Here is a 24,215-nt window from a genome sequence, read left to right on the forward strand (position 1 = left end):
TGGTCCTAACGCCGCTCCGTAGCTTTGTGACGTCACAATCTAGCAAGTGTGAGTAGGTATCGGCAGCCAATTTTCTCCCAGCTGTAACCGGGAACGCCTAAGACCGAGGCCTCCTTGGTAACATACAGCTGAGGTGCGCGCGCTCCCCGCTCTCCTTACCAGCTAACAACAAGCCGTGGTCAGCCCTGCACACACACAGTGCCACCGAGCCAGATGACTTCCTCGGTCTTAGTATAAGGACGGACTCCTTCTGTTAGGTAAGCGCTTAACACAGCAATTTGCCCATATAACTTGCTGAACATTAAGAGGTGTTTTTCAGTTACATTGTTTGCTGAGCACTCGTGCATTTGCACGGTTGATACACTGTTGAGATATTATTCAATCAGATTCATGACCTACCCCCGAGCGAGGCGTCATATATTGTGGTATTCATTTTAAGCGTTTTCACAGGATTGGCACATGTCCTGTTTTTGATTCCTGCAGCTGGGGACGGTCTTTTTCTATTCAATTCCCCCTCCAGGGAATTAACGATCTATCGTGTGGTGAGCGCCAGTGTGACTAATTATTTGGTATCTGTTTTTACATTTAATAAGTACCATTGGATGGCAACACTATGCTAGATGTGTCACCAGAAACCCAACTTTCTGATGCCTGTTGATCAGTCAAGAACATTCTTAAATTTTAAAATTAACACAGCAAGCTAACTTGAAGATTCAGACTTGCACTATTGGTACCAACCAATGCAGGATTATTCCACTTAAAGGGAATCTGTCACCTCATTTTGCCACTATAAACTGCGGCCACTGCCGTTAAGGGCTTATCTACAGCATTCTGTAATGCTGTAGATAAGCCCCACCCCCCGATGTAACCTGAAAGATTAAAAAAACCAAGTTAGATTGTACTCAGGGGCTGTCCGGCGCCTCCCATCTTCATATGATGTTATCATCCTCCTTGCGTCTGTCGCGGCTCCTGCACAGGCGTAATTCTCTGCCCTGCTGAGGGCACAGCAAAGTACTGCAGGGCACAGGCAGCGGGAAAGGTCAGAGACCAGGTGCTTGCGCACTGCAGTACTTTATGCTGCCCTCAACAGGGCAAATCAGTACGCCTGTGCAGGAGCCGCAAGGAAGAGGATGTCATCGCATGAAGATGGGAGGACCCAGACCTGCGACGCCGATCGGACCGGGACCGCCTCCCAGGTGAGTATAATCTAACTTGTCTTTCTTATCTTTCAGGTTACATCGGGGGCTTTACAGAATGCTGTAGATAAGCCCCTAATGGCGGTGGCCGCAGCTTATAGCGGCAAAATGAGGTGACAGATTCCATTTAAGTAGCTATGCAGATACTTTAGGTTCTACAGAGATTAACTGCCAATGTTGCTAATCTTCATCTTATTGTAGTAAACTGCATGGAACAATGTCAGCACCTGATAAAAGAATATGGCTGTAAGAAACTACTTTCAATATTTGACACATTGAGTATATAGTATAAGCTATAAATGTTGTTTAATTAATGTGCATGTAGGCAACCAGATTCTCTCCTTGCACATTTTGTGTGAAATGAGGAGGTACACTTCCGAGCACTAATTATGTAATTTATTCACTTTTATATTCAGATTACGGGGCAGATGAACAAAGCTTTTCTGCTGCATACTCCGCAAATCATACTCCCAAAAGAATTTGCTGGCGAGTCCCTCAACACACAGCAGGATGGAAACTGGCATGCTATAACCATAGAGTTATATCCATCTTCTTCAGTAAGAGCACTAGGCGCACCTGCCTCCTGTGAAGCGCAGGACTAAGATCGAAAAGTGCCAGCTTCACAGCAGTGCTTACAAGCTCTATTGGGAAGTGCTAGTAAGCAATGTGCATGTTCAGTGCAAGGGTAGCTAGTAACCTAAGCAGTGAGATGGAAATATTATACTTAAAAATAACTCCACTCTTGAAAACAAAGGTTTTAACCCATTATCTACCAATGTCCTTTTTTTGGGACGCCTAATCTTTTGCTTCTAGCAACTAAGATTTTATAATTGGGTCCAATTTTTTGTGTTGTTTGTAAAATGAATGTTTTCAAAATAGGAAATCACGTCATTGTCATTTTTAATTGAATATTGGGACGCCCTTTTCTGAAAAATCCGTAAAATGAAAATTTCTAATTTGGCAAGTAATGGGTTAAATAACATTTTTCCCTTTGAGATGATGAGAATAACCCTTTGAATTATTTTCAGATTTACTGTTGTAAGTTTAGATTGCAATTCTATTCAAAACATTTTTGGGAGACTACAATTTTGTTTTTGGTGAAAGAAATGAAAATTTAATCAGTTTGGATCTGTTTTTCAATCCATCTGAGGGCTCTGTCACACGTACCGATATTTCCGGTACTGGAAAAAACCGTATCGGAGCTATCCATGTGTTTCATACGTCTGTCACCTCAGTATCACACGTACCGGAGCCTGAGAAAAGCCGGCATAGTTTGCGCTGTTCTCAGGTGCCAAGTCCTGAAGACAACTCACATCATTGTTCCCTGCTCTGTCTGCGATCAGCGGACAATGTTGTGAGTTGTATTAAAGTGTAAAATTAATAAAATAAAAAAATCACATTATACACACCTTAAGGCTGCCGTCACACTAGCAGTATTTTACATCAGTATTTGTAAGCCAAAACCAGGAGTGGAACAAATAGAGGAAAAGTATAACAGAAACATATGCACCACTTCTGCATTATTACCCACTCCTGGTTTTGGCTTACGAATACTGATGTTAAATACTGACCAAGTACTGCTAGTGTGACGGCAGCCTAACACAATCTAATGAAGCCATTGTCCCCTGTAAACAAACAAATGAAAAACATCTATATCCCTCACTTGTCCATTGGAAAATGATGTGAGCTGTCTTCAGCACCTGGAGCCGTATAACAGCACAAACAGTACTGCTGATTCCCAGGTGCCAGTAGGTGACACACAGATGTAATCCATGTCAGTGTGCGGGATGCTTTGCAGCCCCTGCTGCTAAATATGGGCATATCACCATGTTTAGATACACCGTACGTGTGTAACAAGGGCACCGGGGGGTTGTGGCTGAGGTATTTAAAGGCACAGAGTTTAGATAGAGTCCACTGAACGGTCAGTAAGCGCTCCCGACCCCTTGTACATATAAGATGGAGGTGATGCAGATTTTCCCCACCGACTACCTTCTCTCCTCTGGTCACCACAGTCCAGAATATGAGTCCAGGGTCACCACTGGGATCCAACAGGGAAAACTTTATCCGTTATTTTATAAAAGAATACAAAAGAAAGTATGGATGGTAGAAACGAAGGCACAACACTGGATTCCTGCTCTTTCCCTGACACTATGCACATCCATACCCACAACGTAGTTGAGATTCACAGTGCTCCAACCGCTGGCATCTGGGCGCCTGAGACCTTCAGCGAAGGCCCTTTCCAGTCCTGGGGCCCTGTATTGCAATCCTGAGTTCTTTTGGTTTAGTCTAGGGCTACAGACCTCTCCCGTCCGGGGGGGGCCTAGCAGTGCCCCGTCTGTCAAGGACGTCTGCTCTGGTCAAAGGCTCCAGGCAGTTCTGAGGAAGCTGCAGCTTCCTTTCACCTAGTGACTGCTAGCCCAGCCACTCTGCTGCTGGCCAGTCTACTAGAGTAACTGTTGCTTTCCTTAAGCTAACAGGCAGAATACAGCAGTTAAAAGGAGAACATTAGAATACACGGTAAACAGGTGCATAACAGTAATACATTGGAAACACATGACAATACAGGGTATGACATATAGTGAACATCACACATATATTCCATGAAAGGCACGAGAGGTCATAAGGAGGAAGTAACTGAGGGGACCTGCCACCCCCTTACACATGGAAACACAGATGTGTGCAAACCCATTCACTTGAATGGGTCTACATGTGTGTTTCCGGTACGTGTGAAAACTGTCACATGTACAAGACACACTGACATGTGAAAGAGCTCTCACATGGATTCCAATATTAAAGGTAAAAAAAATAAAATGGTGGAATTCATGAGGAATAATGCACTTACCGTATATACTTGAGTATAAGCCGAGGCACCTAATTTTGCCACGGAAAACTGGGTAAGCTTATTGACTCGAGTATAAGCCGGGTATGCATTATCCCTGTCCTGCTATGCATGGCTCCCCGGTCCTACATGGCTCAGCTCTCCCCCCCCGTCCTACTCACCCTCCTCGCGCTGTATCACCGTTGCCCCGGCATCGGCCGCTCTTCCTGTGCTCAGCGGTCACGTGGTACCACTCATTAAGGTAATGAATATGTGCTCCACGCCTATGGGAGTGGAGACATGTGCATACTCATTACCTTAATGAGCAGTACCACATGACCACTCAGCACAGGGGAAGAGCGGCCGGCACCGTGACAGAGATGCAGCAACGGGCGCAAGGAGGGCGAGTATGATGTCTTCTTGAAGCCAGCAGCTGCAGATGTCACTGTGCCACAACCGCCGGCTCCTGCAGATGCAGCTGTCACTGTGCCACAGTCACCAGCTCCGACCCGACCCCCCCCCCCCAAACTGGCTTTCTGGACAATGGCTCGTGTATAAGTCAAGGAGGGCGGTTTCAGCACTAAAAAAATTGATGAAAATCTCAGCTTACACACGAGTATAGACAGTAAATTATTTTTATGGTATTCTAGCTGGTTTTACATTAGTTTATCAACTGACTGGCCAATGGTTGTGTCAGTTCTTCTCAACTCTCACTAAAACAAGTACTTCAGACAGAACTTTTATTCCCTAAGCTTTTCTAAATGAGTAGCGTTGTGGCATTAAAATATTTACAGATCATGCAGTCTTCTCCAGTTTCTAGTGCTTCGAGCTTCTTCCGATTCACAGGACTAATTCTGAGTCACCGGATCACACTGAGGTTGATGTGGGAACTGAAACTTGCTTTTTAGAATGTAGGCTTATGGAGAGTTGGAACAAAACTTCATAGACTTACTGGATTATTTACAACACTTTTACAATGTTGAGTTAGAATTGCAGTCATGAAAGTCAGACAATGAGTGGAATGGAATTGTAAAGCAGAGAAGAATATGTTCAGTTTTAATACAACTATATTACAAACATTTAGAAAGGTGTAGAGAATAAAGGTTTTGATGGGAGTGCTTTTCTTCATATGATAACTCATAGGGCATTTGCACAAAACCATAATGCAGTTCAGTTGGAAAAGCCATATATTTAATGATCAAAACCCACTGTTATAAAATATACAGCTTGCACACAGGTAAAGCCATCAGTACAAGCCCTTATTCCTTTAAAACTCATCTTCTTAACAGTCTCTGCCCTATTGAACATAGATTTTGTACATACTTTGGACTCTACCAATTTATGTTTTCATGGAGGTGCATATATATTGTATAAACTAAAATAAGAAAGCAAGAAAAAATTAAAATTTAGGAAGAGGGTAATTGTCTACAAGAAGAATTTGAAACCTTAATAGGGCAACAGAACGGTTAGCATAATTCTGGAACCTACATCATTAAGAACTGAGCTGTCAGACTATTGAACTCCTGATTATAAAAGACATTTTAAAACCTACATTGTGTAAATTTGTAGAAATAAAGAGGCGCTCAACTTAGCAACTTGAAAAATCAATACTATTCTGGATCAAAATATGTACAGAGATGCAAGTTGTGTTAATGTAAAAATCAGAACCTAAAGGCAAGAAATGTTATTAGATAAAAAAATAAATAAAAAAAAAACAAACATTCACACATGACATCCCACGCCAGTCCTGCAGCAATAGCATCAAGTACATCATTCATGTGATTAGCTGCAGCAGTCACATCAATGATGTAGGTGATGTGATCACTACAGGATAAGAGGGGGATCACCAGAACGAAGGGGCTCAAAAGGCAATGGATTTAAGAGGCACACAACACATTTTTTTTTTTTTTAAATAATTTAGATTTTCCTGTTCTTATTTGGTTTTCTGAAAACAACAGTACTATTCATATTTCGTAGGGACCAAACTGCTACATGTATTTAAGCCTTCTGATTAATTTACACTGACATTAAACGACTGATTGGATAAATAGAAGCCCATTGATAGTCAACAGCCTGCTTAGGCTGACCACACTTCCCATGCGCACAAAAGGATAGTTCGGTGCACATAGCCTTTCGCAGTTCTTGGCAACACATAGCTTGTTTACATGGCAAGCTTAAATAAAAAACATTTCACTGGACAAACACGTGTTTTGCTCATTCATGGTGTTACTGGCAGCCTAGGCACGCTTCTTCCTGATAATCGCTAATTTAAAGGCACCAAAGCATGCCTAGCGATGAGACTGAAACAATAGTATGGAAACAAATTAAACAGGTTTCTACAACCGACAATATACATTCAATTGCAATTTTTATTTCAAATCAAAATTAGTGCTCAATCTGTATTAAATAACAAAGATACCAGAAATCTAGCATACATCAGATATAACAAACTCATTTACCTATTAGTGATTTCCATGTTAAATCTTCTGTGAAAATATACAAATCTCCCTGTAAAAGTGAACTTACTAAAAACACAAGTAATCAAAATTTACATTACAGTCACCACTGAAAGAAATCCAAGTGCCTGGATTGTGTTAAGGCACGGCATGACTGGATTTTTGAGGTAAGGTTGTATAGTTATTTTTCTCAGCTTGATGTGCAATCCTTCTGTGCAAACACAAATGTAGGTGTTAACCAATAGAAGTGTCAAATCTGTAGTGACATTTTACTTAGGCACAAATTACACCTACTACGTCAAACACAAAGGCTGGAAATAATCCAACAGCATGGAAGCTTGCCATGAACCCAGCTTACACTTGCTTCCAGAACAGCAAATAATGAACATAAAACAAAATAACATGGTTTCATCCCCCAATAAACACAGTCATGTTTGTAATGTCTGTATTCTTGCAAAGACCTGAGGACATCAATCTGCAAGTAGGCCAGTCATGGAAGCCTTCTCCTTTTATAAAGGAAAAAAACAGTACGATTCCATAAGTTCAGCATGTTTCATTCGGAACATGGTTATGGTTGCATTGCACTAAACTGATTAATAAATTATACAAATGCTAAGCGCGTGTTACAATGATGTCATACATACAGTCTTTCATATAGTACATCTTTCTCAATCATAAGACTTCAGATAAGAATTTATCTTATGTATTTGCTTAAATGCACACAAAAGGGAAATAAACAAAAAAACAGAATATTTACATTACAAAATCATAAGTATATTGGAGTGGAAATTTACTCCATACAAGTGATTAACGCACTGCATATACAGTGTTTTATAGTGCGCAATGTAGTGTGAGCATAAATTATACGTAAAAAAAAATGCAGAATTTGCTTTTTGTACATTGCAAACATATCAGATTGTGGTCAGTAAATGTTTTGTATAAAGCAATCACTTTTCCTGTGGAATAAAGTACACTAACAGTAATGAGTCTACACAGCTTTTTCATGCTTTACAAATAGTTGTATATACAAGTAGTTGAAAGTACAGATATACAGTACAAGCAGCTCATCAGTATGCAGAAATGCGGGACGAAGCATGTGCTTCCTGGACTTCTTTGACAAGTAAAATACGAGTCAGCATTTGCTCCATCACCTCCTCATTGACAGGCTGTCCAGAGTACCAAATGGGGCTATTAGGTGCCACTACTGGCTCAGGGACCAAATAGAAGGCATCTGTGGGTCCTCGGGCTCCCTGAGGACTAAAAAGAAAAGTAGCAGTAAATAAAAGGAACACATCAGGCACATAATAAAACAGAAAACTTACTAATATTTACATAAACAATAAATTGAGATTCATCAGTGGTTGAAAGGGTGATTACAAACTCAAGACTACTAAGGTCTCGGCAGAAGAGACCCCAGTAGCTATTATGGGGACAAAGGAACAGATTCTTGAAGAATGGTGATGTTGACGCTGGTCTTGAGGTGTGTGGAATCAGATACTCCTGACATATTAAGCAAAAAAGAGGCGCACACGTGAGGAACACCGCAGCTCTGCAAGAATTGGACTGGGGAGTTGCGCCCCCGCCATACCCACATCCAGACGTTTTGACACAGAGTGGGGAAGAAACTTGTGTGAAAACACCAAGAAGTGCAAAAAATTTTCACATCCCCGAATTGAGCAAAATATTGCGGCTTTTCAAAGCAATTAATGCCAGAATTCTGACAAAATGGCTCTGATGAATCTGGAACTCAAATGCAAAGATCATTTTTCCTATAATAAGAAAATGCACATCACCTAATTGATAGGTTATATATTCTCCTTTTTATGTAAAATAAATTACATAAAAATACCCCATTACAAACATCTATTCTCTCAGGGAATAAAGAAACATAACATGCCTAGAAGTAGAAGTGCACCTTCATTATATATATATATATATATATATATATATATATTTTTATTTATATATATATATATATTTATATACCACTGAATTCCATGGGCAAGAACATGGATTCTGCAACCTTTGCGGATACAGGAACCTCCACTCTTCTTAGATGAATTTCCACTAGATTGTGGCACAGTGATGGCCATAAATCACAAAGTATTAGAGCTCGGCAGCAGATGCTAGGCCTTGCGTATCGTGTACTCCAATGCATCAGAATACAGTTACCGTATTTGTCAGACTATAAGACGTACTTTTCCCCAAAAAACATTGGGGAGGAAAATGGGGGGTGCATCTTATAGTGCAACAGCAGGCTTATGGGTTGGGGGGGGTCCCTTCTTCAGGATGCCGGTGTCAGAAATGTGGCGGCACCGCAGCCCGGTGTCCATTGTGAGCAGAATGCATCACCGGTTTCCCTGCGGCCATCTTCCTGAAGCCTTGGGCCGCCAGAGGCTTCAGGAAAATGGCCACCATAGGCCACGCGTGCGCAGATTGAAATCTCGGCAGCACTCGGCTTCAGGAAAATGGCCTCAGAGATCTCAATCTGCGCACGCACGGCTTCCGGTGACCGACGGCTTCCGGAAGATGGCCGCAGGGAAACCGGTGATGCACTCTGCTCTGCTCACCAGGCCGCAGCTTCACCACATTTCTGCTGCCGGTATCCTGAAGAGTGAACCATGCTCCATGATCGGCAGCATCGCATCTTGGGACTGAAGCATTGCTCCACTTCTGCCACGGCTGACATCCTGAGAATGGGACCCTGCTCTAAGCTCTGCCTCACCGCCGACACTGGACCCGCAGCATTGCACCTGGGACTGCAGAACTGCCCCACTTCTGCCGCCGCCGGCTCCCTAAAGGACCCTGCCTTCTGTGACCCCTCTGTACCACCGCCAGCTCTTAGGTAAGATACCTTAAATTCGGACAATAAAACGGACCCCCATCTTATAAAAATCTTTTTTCTGCTATTTTCCACCCCAAAATTTGGGGTGCGTCTTATTGTCCGATGCGTCTTATAGTCCGAAAAATACGGTACATCTAAAATAGGCAATGCTCTGCTAGCTAATGCATCAGATGCACAAATCTATTGGCACACACCATTTTGCAAGCGTTTACACCTGAACCACAGACTCTTTTCTATCAAATGTGATGGAACCTACAATGAAGAATCCAACACACTTATTACCAAATTACAGACAATTTTTATGTATTCAGTGTTCCAATTTGTTTTTTTCTCCACAATAACATTTACTTATTACTACTTGTTAAATTACGGCTATGTTCATATTTTTATATTAACAGCATTATTTCTAGTGACAGGTTCCATTTAAATGAGGGAAAACACAATCTCAGATGAGCAGCAACAAATGACAAATTGCAGTGTCTAACAAAAACTAGACCAAAATGCAGCAGCTTGTGCGAAAAATTAAGTACACTGCATGATTCAATAGCATGTAGTACCCACCTTTAGCAAAAACAACTTTATAAGTTATGCAGAAAACAATTACCGTATTTTTCGGACTATAAGACGCACCGGACTATAAGGCGCACCCAGGTTTTAGAGGTGGAGAATAGGGAAAAAAATATTTGAAGCAAAAAAAGTGGTAAAATATTTAATAACATACTATTATATGTGGTGTTATTATATATAATAGTATGTTATTATGTTGGAAGCTGCGGGACCAGTGTGGTGTCTGTGAAGTACTATATGAAGATGCTGGAGGGTGAGTATTAGAATGGGGGCACAGGGCTTAAGAAAGCACCACTCCAGCACTGCAAAATAACACTGGAGTGCTGCTTTAAAATCCCATGGGAGAACTATAACTCCCAGCATGTCCTGCAGATCCTATGACATGCTGGGAGTTATAGTTCACTAAAGGAGTGGCAGAGTGCTTTATTGTGTTTTGGAAAGACTAACCTCTTAATTGTGGCAGCCAGCCACACTGTGGTGAGGTAAAAGTATCCCATGACTGCACACAGAGCCCTCCCTCTTGTTGCCTTTCCACCGCACAGGTAATGGAAGCCTGCAGATTCTAGTGTTGGAGTCTGAAAGACCTGTGATGATGTCAAGAAAAGGGAGAGTTCTGTGCTGCCATGTGATGCTCCAGCCCGCCCACTTCTGACATCATCACAGGTCCTCCTTGTGCACACTGCACAGCACTCGGCTCCAGCCCAGGAAGGTACCAGCGATCTCCTCTCCCCCGGACCCTGCTGCTGCTGCCTCCTCCTCCTCTCCCCCGGACACACAGATCTCCCCAGCTGCTGCTGGAATCAGCGCTGGGGAATCCATGTGTGTCGCTGCTTAAGTGCAGTATTCATTTGCTGCTCCCAGCTCGCCGCTCAGCTGATAGGTGGGCGGGGAGTAGCTAATGAATATTCACTGCACTTAATCATCGGGACCACATGGTTTCCTCAGAGCTGATTCCCAGCAGTGGGGACATTTTTCTGCCTCCTGAAGTGGGATAACAGTGCGATCCCACTCGCTGCTGCCCCCCTCCCCACACACTACATCCCTACCATAAGACGCACCCACACTTTGCTCCCAAATTTGGAGGAAAAAAAGTGCGTCTTATGGTCAGAAAAATACGGTACTTCATCAGTCACACTTCATTCTGAAGAAATTTTGGACCACTCTTAACTTTAATCAATGTTGTAAAGTAAATTCATATTTGCAGGCATCTATTTATGCACAGCTCTTTTATGGTCCCACAAGAGCACTTCAATTTTGGGGATACCTGGACTTTGACAGGGCTCTTGCAGCACTTTTATTCTTTTCATTTTCAGCCATTCTGATGCAGATTTGCTGGTGTGCTGATGATCAAAGTCCTGCTGCTTGACCCAGTATTGGCCAAGCTTTACATTTTGGATTGATGGCTTCACATTTGACCATTTGACTCTAGAACACTTTGGTATACAGAGGAGTTTATGGTCGACTCAATGACTACTCAGTGCCCAAGTACAAAGGCTTTAAAAAAAAAAAAAAGCTCAAAATCATCACCCTTACATCACTGTGCTATAGAGTCAGTATAATGTGTTTACAGAGATGCTGTGTTTGGACAGATGAGGCCAGAGAAGAGATGTTTGCTGAAAACACAAGGAGACTTTGCTTGAAAATTCTTGCGGTTTGTTCAGATGCAATTTTGTAACATTAGAACATTGCAGCATGGCTTATTTAGAAAGAATGCTTTCTCCTGGCTACCCTTCAAAAGTAGCCATACCTTTTCAGTCTTTTTTTGACTGTAAACTGTCAAGATCTTGAACATGTAGCATGATGATGCCTTTAGATTCTGAGCTGTAGCTCTTGAATGTTTTTCACTTGTGAATTATCTTTTTCACTGTAGAATAATGGGCTCTAAATTATTTGGTAATAGCATTATAACTCATCCCAGATTGATAGGCAATAACAATTGCTTATTTAAGATCACTTCTGAAGTCTTGCCTCTTTAGCATTGTGTTAACACAAGCCAGTTTGCTGGTCTGGAGCATTCAGCGACAACTTCTGATTTTATAGAGTAGGTCACTCATGTTGATGAAAAATCAATCAAGGGCATTTGATGAGCAGCTCCTGGCAGTTACCCTACTTACCCTCTTAATTCCTATGCAAGCAGTAGGAATGTGCTTATTTTTTCACTCACTAATTCTGTATTTTAATTACATTGGTGTTAAATAATGACCATGTAATTTGTCATGTTTTGTTCATTTGAGGTTGCATTTCCCTAATTTTAGGACTCCCTAAGAATCAGATGCTTTAATTTTAATTATGTCCCGATATATAAAACCATAGAATACACAGAAGGAGCACTTAGTTCTTCGCATGATTGTAGCCGAGGCATTTTATTTTCCTAATAACATAAAAAAAATTAAAAAAAAATGGACAGGATGTATATAAAATAGACAGTTTGATCCTGCTGCCATTATATAGAAAGACAACAAAAAAAAAACCCACCTATGGCCCTGTTTTACACGCCAGTCTTAACGATGGGCTGTAGCTGAGTAAGAGGACCCAAATTCATTTAGAGGCATCCGTCACTTGATGAATCAGGCACATCTTACAAGCGACGTGCGCCTTGCCACAAATTTTACTCCATTTAGGGAAGACACGTCTGATAATGAATTACATGACCTGGTATTGCCATGCCCCCACCCCAACACAGATCTGCCCATTTTGGTGGAGCTGGCAGGGACTGGCATGGAAACAAGAAAAGTCGCAAAAATGTTGTGGCTTTTTCAGACCGAAAAACTCATGAAGCTACATTTTTCTGTCCTGTCGAAAAAACAATATACAGATGCATACGGTCTTTTATTTAATTTTTTTTCATTATAGAAGTCAATGGCTGTAGGATTCAACCATAGAGGCATCCTGTTAATATATAGGCATTTTGCAGTTCGCAATATATAACGTATGTTTGACTTGTTTAGCAGAAACGTTCCACATAAGATTATAAGCTGTTCATTTTGAAACAGTCCATCGCTACTCTACATCTTTGGATATTATGGTTGTCGAAGACGCAAAGAGTGTGGATGTAATAAGTAAAAAATACAAACAGTGGTTGTTTTCATGTAATGTAGATACAAGAATGTTTCAGGTGGTTACAACACTTCACCAATGGCTTCCTTGAATAGTAAAGGACTGTAAGGGTATGTTTCCATATTACGTATATGCAGCACTTTGGACGCAGCTCGCCCCAAGTGCTGCCGGCTTTTGTACGCGCGGTGATTCCGCATGTGTTCATTGAACACATGTGGACTCACTGCATCCTATACATAGACTGTGTAATTTATCTTGCGGAGACTGAGCGTCTCCACAAGATAAATAGACATGCTGCGGTCTATAAAGACGCGCCACATATGTGTATATGCAGGCCTGCCACCTGCATCTTTGAAACCATAGTGGAGATGGGATTTCATAAAATCCCATCCACTATGATGTTGTAACATCTGGCCGCTGTGGACTGACCGTGGAAACATACCCTAAAGGATTGTCTGAAAACGGTTTGAACAAATGGTTATTTCCCATTTTCCTGTATAAACTCATCCACCAGCCAAGCCTCATATAAGTAAAAGTGGCAGATTAGTTGTCAAAGCAGATGGGTCTTATAGCAAAATGTTCAACATGGGAAAGACAGCTAAAGAAACTTCACAAAGCCACAAGACACCACTATGCAAGAGACAAAAGACGAACAAACAAAAAAATTAAGAATCCTATCAACTACCAAGAGCCAGATGCCCCATAAATATTCATGACACTTATTGAATAAACAAGTGAAAAATATTTATTACAGTAAATCACATACAAAAGTTACTAATACAATTTTTATAAAGGAGGATGATGGAAACAGGGTGGATGACTACAATGGAAAACCAACCGCATGAGAACATACACATTAAATAGTAGGGGTTTAAACAGTCAGCAGCCTAGGCATTTTATGAGCCACTGGCTGTTTTACTTTAGACGTCTATGCCTTCCTTTTTGTCCCTCCCCTATTAGCACTCATTATCATGCCCTGCTGCTTTGGAGACATAATTTGTCTGGGCTGCTGACTGTTTAAACCCCTACTATTTAATGTGTATGTTCTCATGCGGTTGGTTCTCCATTGTAGTCATTCACCCTGTTTCCATCATCCTCCTTTATAAAAATTGTATTAGTAACTTTTGTATGTGATTTACTGTAATAAATATTTTTCACTTGTTTATTCAATAAGTGTCATGAATATTTATGGGGCATCTGGCTCTTGGTAGTTGATAGGATTCTTAATATTTGGGGAGTTATGCCCCTCCTTTTCCCGTTTTGGAATGCAATGGGCATTCCATGTACAAGGGACTGTCGTATTAGGTATTACATCCACAGATTCGGTTTTTGTAAAATAAACAAAAAAATTTACTAGCTTTTGTAAACTAGTTGATGAAAAGTTGGGAGGTAAAAAAAAAAATCTCGGTGCAACCAGGGAAAAAGAGGGATTTTTGGTTCTTACCGTAAAATCTCTTTCTTGGAGCCTTCATTGGGGGACACAGGTAACCATGGGTGTATGCTGCTGTCACTAGGAGGCTGACACTATGCAAATAAAGAAGAAGTAACTCCTCCCCGGCAGTATACACCCTCCGACAGGCACCAGGCAACTCAGTTGGTGCAAAAGCAGTAGTAGGAACAGGTAATATAAAACTCAACCTATGTACCAACCCACAACAACGGCACGTTAGCCAACACGGTACAACTTCAAGGGAGGGTGCTGTGTCCCCAATGAAGGCTCCAAGAAAGAGATTTTACGGTAAGAACCAAAAATCCCTCTTTCTTTCTCGCTTCATTGGGGGACACAGGTAACCATGGGACGTCCAAAAGCAGTCCCTAGGGTGGGTATTCTGCAGAAAAAGAGGAGTCAGGTTGGCCGGTGAGAAACCGCCGCCTGCAGTATCCTCCTACCCAGGCTCGCGTCAGCGGAAGCCTGAGTATGCACCCCGTAGAATTTGACAAAGGTGTGCATGGAATTCCACGTAGCGGCCTTGCAAACCTGCGAGGCCGAAGCTTGGTGACGAACTGCCCAGGAAGCTCCCACTGCCCGGGTAGAGTGAGCGTTCACCCCCGAAGGAGGCTGTTTGTCTTGGACGCGGTATGCCTCCAAAACCGCTGAACGGATCCAACGAGCAATCGTGGACTTGGAGGCAGGAAGACCCTTTCGACGCCCATCCGAGACGACGAACAGAGGATCGGCCTGACGAAAAGAGGCAGTTCTGGCGATGTAAATCCGGATAGCCCTGACCACATCCAGCTTGTGAATTGATTTCTCCAATGGATGAACCGGGGAAGGGCAAAAGGATGGGAGGACAATGTCCTCGTTGATATGAAAAGATGAGACAACTTTCGGTAAGAAGGAAGGAACCGGACGAAGAACCACCTTGTCTTGATGCAGGACCAGAAAGGGAGAACGACAGGATAAAGCCGCCAGCTCTGAAACCCTTCTAATGGAGGTGATGGCGATCAAAAAGGCTACCTTCCAGGATAGAAGCGAGAAGGAAACATCCTGAAGCGGTTCAAAGGGCGGCCATGCAGGGCATCTAAGACGAGGTTGTGATCCCAAGGCTCAACAGGAGACCGGTAAGGGGGAGCTATATGAGCGACCCCCTGGATGAAGGTCCTCACCTGAGGCAGGGAAGCCAGGTCTCTTTGAAAAAGAATTGATAGAGCGGAGATCTGACCCTTCAAGGTGCTAAGGGAAAGACCCGAATCTAGGCCCGTTTGAAGAAAGCTGAGAAAGGAAGGAAGGGAAAAGGCCATAGGAAACAGATTGTTATCCTGACACCACCGGAAAAAGGCCTTCCAACATCCGTGGTAGACACGCGATGAGGCCGGTTTTCTCGCTCTTATCATAGTCTGGATGACGCTATGAGAAAAACCCACGTTCTTCAGGACCGCGGCCTCAACGGCCATACCGTTAAATTCAGCGACCGAGAATTCGGGTGGGAGAGGCGCCCCTGTGAAAGAAGGTCCGGAAGATCCGGAAGTCTCCACGGAACATCCGATAACATGTTTATCAGCTCTGCGTGAAGATTCCCTACCTGCAGATGAGGAATCATCAGGATCCCTGGTAGATAGAGGGTCCTGGAAGTAGTCCTCCTTCCCGCGCCACGACTCTCCGGCGCAGAAGACGGCGTCGACCCCTGAACAGGGGGAGAGGGTCACTGGATGTGACCGCTGTCTTCCTCTCAGCCCGCTCCGAGGAGAGGGATGAGGAGGGGAAACGGGCAGGACTGGCCACCGAAGAAAGGGTCACCCTGAACACCCGAATGGGTGACAGGGGACAAGGTCCTGCCCAGCGGGTCCGAGAGGGTGCGATGTGGGTGATACCACACTGCTCTCTCGGTCGCTCAAAGTGGGGAAGACAGGGTGAGAAAATTGCACCCTGTTACCCTGAAGAAAGTATCTGAAAAAGAAAGGGGAAATGATTAAAAACAAACAACAAATCCCTGTAAAAGAAATGCGGATCTGGTGTTAGATCCAGGTCCGCCTCCTACAGACACTAAGCAAAAACTGAGTTGCCTGGTGCCTGTCGGAGGGTGTATACTGCCGGGGAGGAGTTACTTCTTCTTTATTTGCATAGTGTCAGCCTCCTAGTGACAGCAGCATACACCCATGGTTACCTGTGTCCCCCAATGAAGCGAGAAAGAAATATTGTATTTAGATTTATAGAGAAATTATTTTTTCTGATATAAAATTAATCTACTTGTGAAAAATGCAGACCAGATGGAAAAACCACCAGAAGACTACAGCTGACCACACGCATCAGACAGCTGTCATCTAAACGTTAACACTGGTATATAGTGATTTTGGGGCCAACGATGTCTGAATGGTTTTATATTAAGTTTATGGTACTGATTATAAGAATATATGACTGTTTAGCCAGATTCGCTCTGGTTTCTGAGATTTTTAATAGTTAATTGAATACAGTATAATTCTGTCTTCAAAAAGTTGCTTTTATAGCACTGTAAGCCTACAAATTAAAACACAAAACAATTATATGGGATAATTCATTACTACCTAAGACAATGTTAGAGTCAACAGACCAAAAAAAAAAAAACAAACAAAATATATTGCATGTGTTATCACACACAAGTCGCATTGAACGAGTGCATTATTTTTAATGGATGAATTATCTAAAAAAAACTAAAGCCAATTCAGCAGAAGTACTGGGATTTTTGAACTCCGCACCCTCCAGATACTCAAAATCCATTCAAAAAACCATGGCCCAGGAATTTATTTATTTATTTTTTGTACAACTGTGTAGTTCTACAACCATGTCTCCCGACAACCACACACAGCAACGCTTGGCTCAACCAGTAATGTCTCTGGAAATAGCCGGGATGACCCTTATATGTTATCCCCTTCATTACCTTGGGTTTTTCAGTTTCTGGTTTTTTTGCTCCCCTTTTTCCCAGAGCCATAACTTTTTTTATTTTTTTCAATACGGCCATGTGAGGGCTTGTTTTTGGGGGTCAAGTTGTACCTGCAACTGCAGGGATTGCCTAAAAAACAGGCAATTCCTGGGACATGTGTTGCACTTGTTGAACAGCTGCGAGACATGCAGCTGCGGCGACTTGTACATATTTCTTGAGCATGCAGAGTTCACTTGGTTAGCACACGAGCATGCTCAGATAACGCCTTATTCAAGCACGTTCACTCATCACTAGTAACTATCGCAGCAGCTTGTACAAATGATTTCTACAATAAATATGTATCACATAGGTACAATACTAGGTCACTATGACAGAAGGGATTGAGTTATGTATTACAGATCGTACAAAATGTTCTTGGAAAGTAAAACAACAGTATGACGGGCAACATGCCATTCTTAGAGAGTGATGACAATTGTACTATACAGGATTTTTTTTTCCCACTCTTCCGTTTTGTCCTTCTGTTTTTCTGGGGTGATGCTGAAAACATTAAATAAAACACAGAAGCTGTCAGAAAGGCTTAAACACAACACAAGGTGTCTGAAGAGCTATAATAAAGTAACAACATGCCGGAATATAAAGACTGCTCTACGACAAGTGTCACTGTTGCCCATGGCAACCATGCTTCTGCGGTTATGTTCCTAGAGTATGTCTGAAAATGAAGCCTCTATTATCATTTATGTCTTTCTAAATTACAAGGAGGATCGAAGCACGACTAAGAGGAGGGGAGCACATTCCTTCTCCAGCTGCACTACTGAAACAGGAGAAAACAGAACCCTTATTAGTGAAGCCGCTTTCCATCTTTACACAACATAACATGTCCCATATGTAGAGTAAAGTACCTGGTTCTAACCCATATGGCGGCAGCGAGACATGGCTACCCATTACTTTCATTTTCAAAAAGTTGTTTAGGACATACCATTTAAAGCGATAGAAGTCATACAGTTTTATTGGACACTGCAGTGGGTTATCTGGATTTTCAAGTTGCTCCACATAGGTTTCTTCTGCAACTAAAAACAAAAGAAATGTTACATTTAAAAAAAAAAAAAAAAAGCAATTTCTTGTAGCATTTTAATTCATGCGATGTCATGCCTACGTATTCATGGCTTTAAGATTGGTGTTGTTTTAGGCTACGTTCACATTTGCGTTGTGCGCCGCAGCGTCGGCGCCGCAGCGCACAACGCAAACAAAAACGCGGCAAAACGCATGCACAACGCTGCGTTTTGCGCCGCATGCGTCCTTTTTTTCATTGATTTCGGACGCAGCAAAAATGCAACTTGCTGCGTCCTCTGCGCCCCGACGCGGGCGCCGCAGGGACGCATGCGGCGCCAAACGCAAGTGCACCGCATGTACATGCGCCCCCATGTTAAATATAGGGGCGCATGATGCATGCGGCGCCGCTGCGGCGCCCGACGCTGCGGCGAGGACCGCAAATATGAACGTAGCCTTAGGCATATATCTTTGTGCTTCATCTACTTAAGTTATCTGATCATAGAATTTCAGGCATAAGAAAGTCATATTTAAACATATGCAGTGTTTTTATTTCACAATTTGTTCCCTCCTTTATGGAAGGAGCAGCAAAAATAGCAAACGTTGGGCATATTCTATTATGTAAAAATGCATCAAAAACAGAGAAGTAAAAACGAATGACAAAGCAAAAATGTTCTTCATATCAACAATGACACCAAAATAATCCATCAGTTTTCTTCTCAAGCAGTATCACTAATATGTACAATTACTATATTAAAGACAAGAATGTGGAAACTTTTGTGACTTGCGTTCCCTCATATGGTAGGTGCCATTTCTTAATGCTGGGGATCCTCACTTCTCACGGCTTTTTGACTGACAAAAGTGGAAGTGCAGGAAGACGCAGCGTGCCATAGGCTAACTGCGACACTAATATGCTCATCAATAACAGCTGAATTTCAGTGTAACAGCAGAGGATGGTTCTGGGATATGTCTCTGTCACGAGTCATACAGCCATCTCTCCTGCACAACCTTTGCATATGCAGGGGTGCTATTACTGACAGGTTCTCATTAAATGGAGTGTCAGCGCAAAATAATGACACAAACCACGCACAGGCGCTTAGTGCACCCTCGGCATGGCCATACAGTTCTATGCACTTCATCCATCTCCTCTTCCTTGCGTGACAGCTTCTGCTTTACAGGAGTCAGAGATGGGTGATGATATATACGTAACAGGTACGATAACCAAATTGTTTAGCCACAGAAACAAGTCTCTGCCTTGGTTTAAGCGCCATTTAAATTGAACTGCTGTGGGCAGACACAACTGCAGCCTCACTAACAGCGGACTCAGCACTCATTCTTCTGATCGGTGAGGCTCATTCTTTTGTTGAAACGTTAGATTTTCACAGCGTACATCAAGCTTTATTGCAAAATTTGCCTGTTCCACAGTCACCGGAAAACACTCCCCTTGTACAGCACTAAATACACTTTGTGCATAGTACTAGACTGGTCTTTAAAGGGAATTGGTCAGCAGGTTTTTGTTATGTAATCTGAAGACAATAGAAGCTGAAAGACAGAATTGAGGGATGTGTCACTTGTCAAAGTGTGTGCTGCTGTCTAGTAACTGTGAAGGATTCATCACTAAGTAACTAGTCCTGCAACGTCCCATCCTGTGATAATCACCTCACTGTCTATAGACATTGTATACACAGAGGCTGGTGGGGGCAGGGCTAGCTTTCTCTGCTCTGCTTCATTCTAAATCTAAAAGCTCCGATTGTGTCACAGCCTCTACACCCAGGAATCTAAGTGATACATTGTTGGATTCACAGTCTCTTTAGCTACATTATGCTGCTATCAGATGAGGTAGTAAAAACCTGCTGACAGATTCCCTTTAAAGGGTATGGCTAGTATTTTTTTTTATTGATGGCCTACTCATATCGGATAGGTGGGATTGTGAAACCTGGTACTTCCACCAATCCGCTGTTACCGATGCCAGCAGGAAGTTCTTAGGTGCTGCCGGAAACACAGCAGCCCCATGAAAACTATAGAGGTAGCAGCCGTGTACTAGAAATCCACCCCTATTAATTTTAATATAGGGTGGATCTACACCATCTTAGGACATCCGGCAGAGGCGAGTAACAGCTGATCGGCAGGAGTGCCGAGTATCACACCTCCATGATCAATAAAAAAAAAAAAAAAAAAAAAAAAAAGTAGTGGCCAAACCCTTTAATTAAAGTTAACAACGATTACGGTTCTTCACCTTTCAAGCCACTCTGAACTTGTCCATACAGGCGCAAAAAGCGAATTGTACAGTTCTTGTCTTTTCCTATTCCTGGGCTTTTTCTCGTCTGTTTCGTGATCTTGGAAAAAGCCAACTGTGAATGTTGCTCTACAGTTTTCAAAACAAAGTACCTAAAAGAAAGCAAATATGCAAATCATCAGTAATCATTTCTTGTCATGTGTCACTAAGTTGCAATAACTGTAATGCAACTACACATTCTAGTGCTGCTGAGATTTTGTGCTGCTGCAAATTTTGACAAACTTTCATAGATTCAGAATTTTTAAATTTAAATTTTTCATATCCTTTAATTTAATAAATAACATTTCCCATATATTTACTTTACATCACCATCATTCTCCCAATGATGGTTTATTTTGGTAGGATGAAGGGTTAAAAAATGTTGCAGCAATATTCACCCCCCCTTCAAAGTGAATTTACAAATTTTATTTTTTTACAGAGCTAATCAGGTGTGAAGGAACTATGAGGGACCTAGTTTCTGGTAAAGGCCTCTCCCCACCTCCCCCACCCACTCCAAAGTGATACCATTTTAAAAATTGCACCCCCTCAATCTATTCAAAACCGCTATTAGAAAGCGTATTAACCTTTCAGGTGCTGCATTGAAACGAACACAAAGTGGATTGAATGAAAAAAGAGAAGTCACATTTTTTTCCTACTAAAATATTGCTTTAGCCCCACGTTTTTATTTTCATTAGGGGTAATAGGGGAAAATGAACCCCGCAATTTATTATTACATTTCTCCCAAACGCGACAATAGCCCATGTTATTGACAACAGAGCTTGGGAGTGAATGAGCACCATTTGACTTTTGAAGAAACATTTTGTCTGGAATCAATTAGAGTCGAAATGATGAACTGCAGAGCCCCTACAACGTGCCAAAATAGCAGAACCTCCCCCACAAGTGACCACATTTTAGAAACTATACCCCTCAATAAATTAATCTAGAAGTGTACTGACCATTTTGGATCCATAAATGTTTAATCAAAGTTTATAACATCGGAAAGTAAAAAAGGAAAGTAAAATATTTTCCACAAAATGCTACTTTAGCCTAAATTACTTTATTTTTGACAAGAGGTAAATAGTAGAAGATGAACTCCAAAATTGGTTATGCAATTTTTCCTGAACATGGCAATATAACATATTTGGCAAAAAAAAGTGCCGTTTATGCACACGGCCAGGCTCGGAAGTGAAGAAGTGCAAATTAGGCTTCACCAGATTGCGGGCGCCATATCACATCTGCAGAGTTCCTGAGGTGCCAAAACAGCAGAAACCTCCCACAATTGACCCCATTTTGAAAACTACACCCCTCAAGAAATTCATTTGGCCTCTTTTCTGGCAGTATCTCGTCTATTTAGAGATCCAGCTAAATGTGGTCGATCACAATTTTTGGACTAAAAAGATGTCCAAAATGACAAATAGAGGCCAAATAAAGCTATTTCATTTTACTCACTTATATAACCCATCATATTCCACCGTGTTTTACAGACACCATCATCACGTGTCTCCATTGGGGCTCCATCTAAATTCCCTATCAGTCTTTGGACTGTGGGGAAAGCTTACACAAATATGGAGAGAACATACAAACTTCTTGCAAATGTTGTATTTTGGTGGAATTTGAACCCGGGACCACAGAGATGCAAAGCAACAGTGTTAAGGACTGAGCCATCGTGCTGGTCCAGTTAAAAAAAAAAAAAAAGCACATTTGTATGTTTTTTTTTTTAATGTTTTGCTACCTTTACACCTACCTTTACACACTAAAACCAAAATATTTTGCATATTCTGAGCACCATAACCTTTTATTTTTCAGCTGACAGAACCATAAAGGTACGTGCCCATGATCCGGGAGAGCACTGTTTTGGACGTAGCTCATCTGCGCTGGGTCCAAAACGCTGCGTACTACATTAGAAGCATTGTGAATGGGAATAGTGTGGACTCCAGTACAAAGCATTGCTTTTTACTCTCCATACGGATCCCTTCCTTCTGTAAAATTTTCAAAAAGCAATGGAAAACCACTAACTGCATAGGTTGTTTCACATAGCAGGAAAAAAAAAAATATATATATATATTATATATATATTATATATATATATATATATATATATATATATATATATATATATATATATATATATATATATATATATATATATATGTATAATTTCAGTTACAAATTGGGGATCTTAGTAAATTAGAGAAAGGAACCCCTGATGGGTGAGTATACTCATTACTTGGGTTCTCCCAAGCAAGCTCAGGTGATCTCTGAGTATTTGGATGTGTTCGGAGATTTCGTTTCTGTCTCCATAGCTGCATAATGTGTGACTGCTAGACAGCCTGAATACATGTGGGAATTCCCTAACAAACAGGCAACCCCCACGTATTCAAGCTGTCTAGGAGTCGCACATCATGCAGCTGCAGCGATGAAGACTAAATCTCCGAGCATTAACAAATACTCGGAGACACCCAAGTAACGAGTATACTCGCTCATCACTAGTTATAAGCTTTATTTGCATTTTTTTCTCAAGTCCTGCAATGGCTGCAAAAGGAAATATTGGACTCAGCAGTTTGCTGGGGACATAAGAAGCTGGACACAAGGATTCACACAGTTTGTCAATCTATAAATGTTGTGTTATTTAAAAGATTCTGGGATTTAAGATTGGTTTCTTCACTGAAACATTACTGTGGTGATTTTAATTATCTTATGGTGGCCTAGAATCACATATTTAAGATACATTTCATTTCTCAGCAGAAACTAGATGATGATCGGGTTATGAATTTTATTTAACGGACCAAAACATTTTCTCAAGCAATAAAAAATTAGAAAGTTGGAAGTCAACTCATAAAAACATGCCAAAATTTTAGCCGAAAGCCAGATCATATTTTAACCCCTTCACCCCCAAGGGTGGTTTGCACGTTAATGACCGGGCCAATTTTTACAATTCAGACCACTGTCCCTTTATGAGGTTATAACTCTGGAACGCTTCAACGGATCTTGGCGATTCTGACATTGTTTTCTCGTGACATATTGTACTTCATGATAGTGGTAAAATTTCTTCGATATAACTTGCGTTTATTTGTGAAAAAAATGAATATTTGGCGAAAATTTTGAAAATTTCGCAATTTTCCAACTTTGAATTTTTATGCCCTTAAATCACAGACATATGTCACGCAAAATACTTAATAAGTAACATTTCCCACATGTCTACTTTACATCAGCACAATTTTGGAACCAAAATTTTTTTTGGTGACGGAGTTATAAGGGTTAAAAGTTGACCAGCAATTTCTCATTTTTACAACACCATTTTTTTTTAGGGACCACATCTCATTTGAAGTCATTTTGAGGGGTCTATATGATAGAAAATACCCAAGTGTGACACCATTCTAAAAACTGCACCCCTCAAGGTACTCAAAACCACTTTCAAGAAGTTTATTAACCCTTCAGGTGTTTCACAGGAATTTTTGGAATGTTTAAATAAAAATAAACATTTAACTTTTTTTCACTCAAAATTTGTTTCAGCTCCAATTTGTTTTATTTTACCAAGGGTAACAGGAGAAAATAAACCCCAAAATTTGTTGTACAATTCGTCCTGAGTACGCTGA

General features: G+C 41.5%; 1 protein-coding gene across 1 annotated transcript in view; it reads right to left on the reverse strand.

Moving 5' to 3' along the window:
* Nucleotides 1–7,157: 7,157 nt before the first annotated feature.
* LOC143776016 (transcriptional regulator QRICH1-like) overlaps nucleotides 7,158–24,215 on the reverse strand; it is a 76,768-nt gene continuing 59,710 nt past the window's right edge. Inside the window, exons 8-10 of the mRNA XM_077264895.1 lie at nucleotides 20,581–20,732; nucleotides 18,274–18,364; nucleotides 7,158–7,727 (exon numbers count right to left, since the gene is read on the reverse strand). Coding sequence (XP_077121010.1) covers nucleotides 7,538–7,727; nucleotides 18,274–18,364; nucleotides 20,581–20,732 — 433 coding nt within the window. The 3' untranslated portion in view covers nucleotides 7,158–7,537. The remainder of the gene's footprint in view (nucleotides 7,728–18,273; nucleotides 18,365–20,580; nucleotides 20,733–24,215) is intronic.

The sequence above is a fragment of the Ranitomeya variabilis genome, chromosome 5, assembly GCF_051348905.1.
Source record: "Ranitomeya variabilis isolate aRanVar5 chromosome 5, aRanVar5.hap1, whole genome shotgun sequence".
Classification (NCBI taxonomy): Eukaryota; Metazoa; Chordata; class Amphibia; order Anura; family Dendrobatidae; genus Ranitomeya; species Ranitomeya variabilis.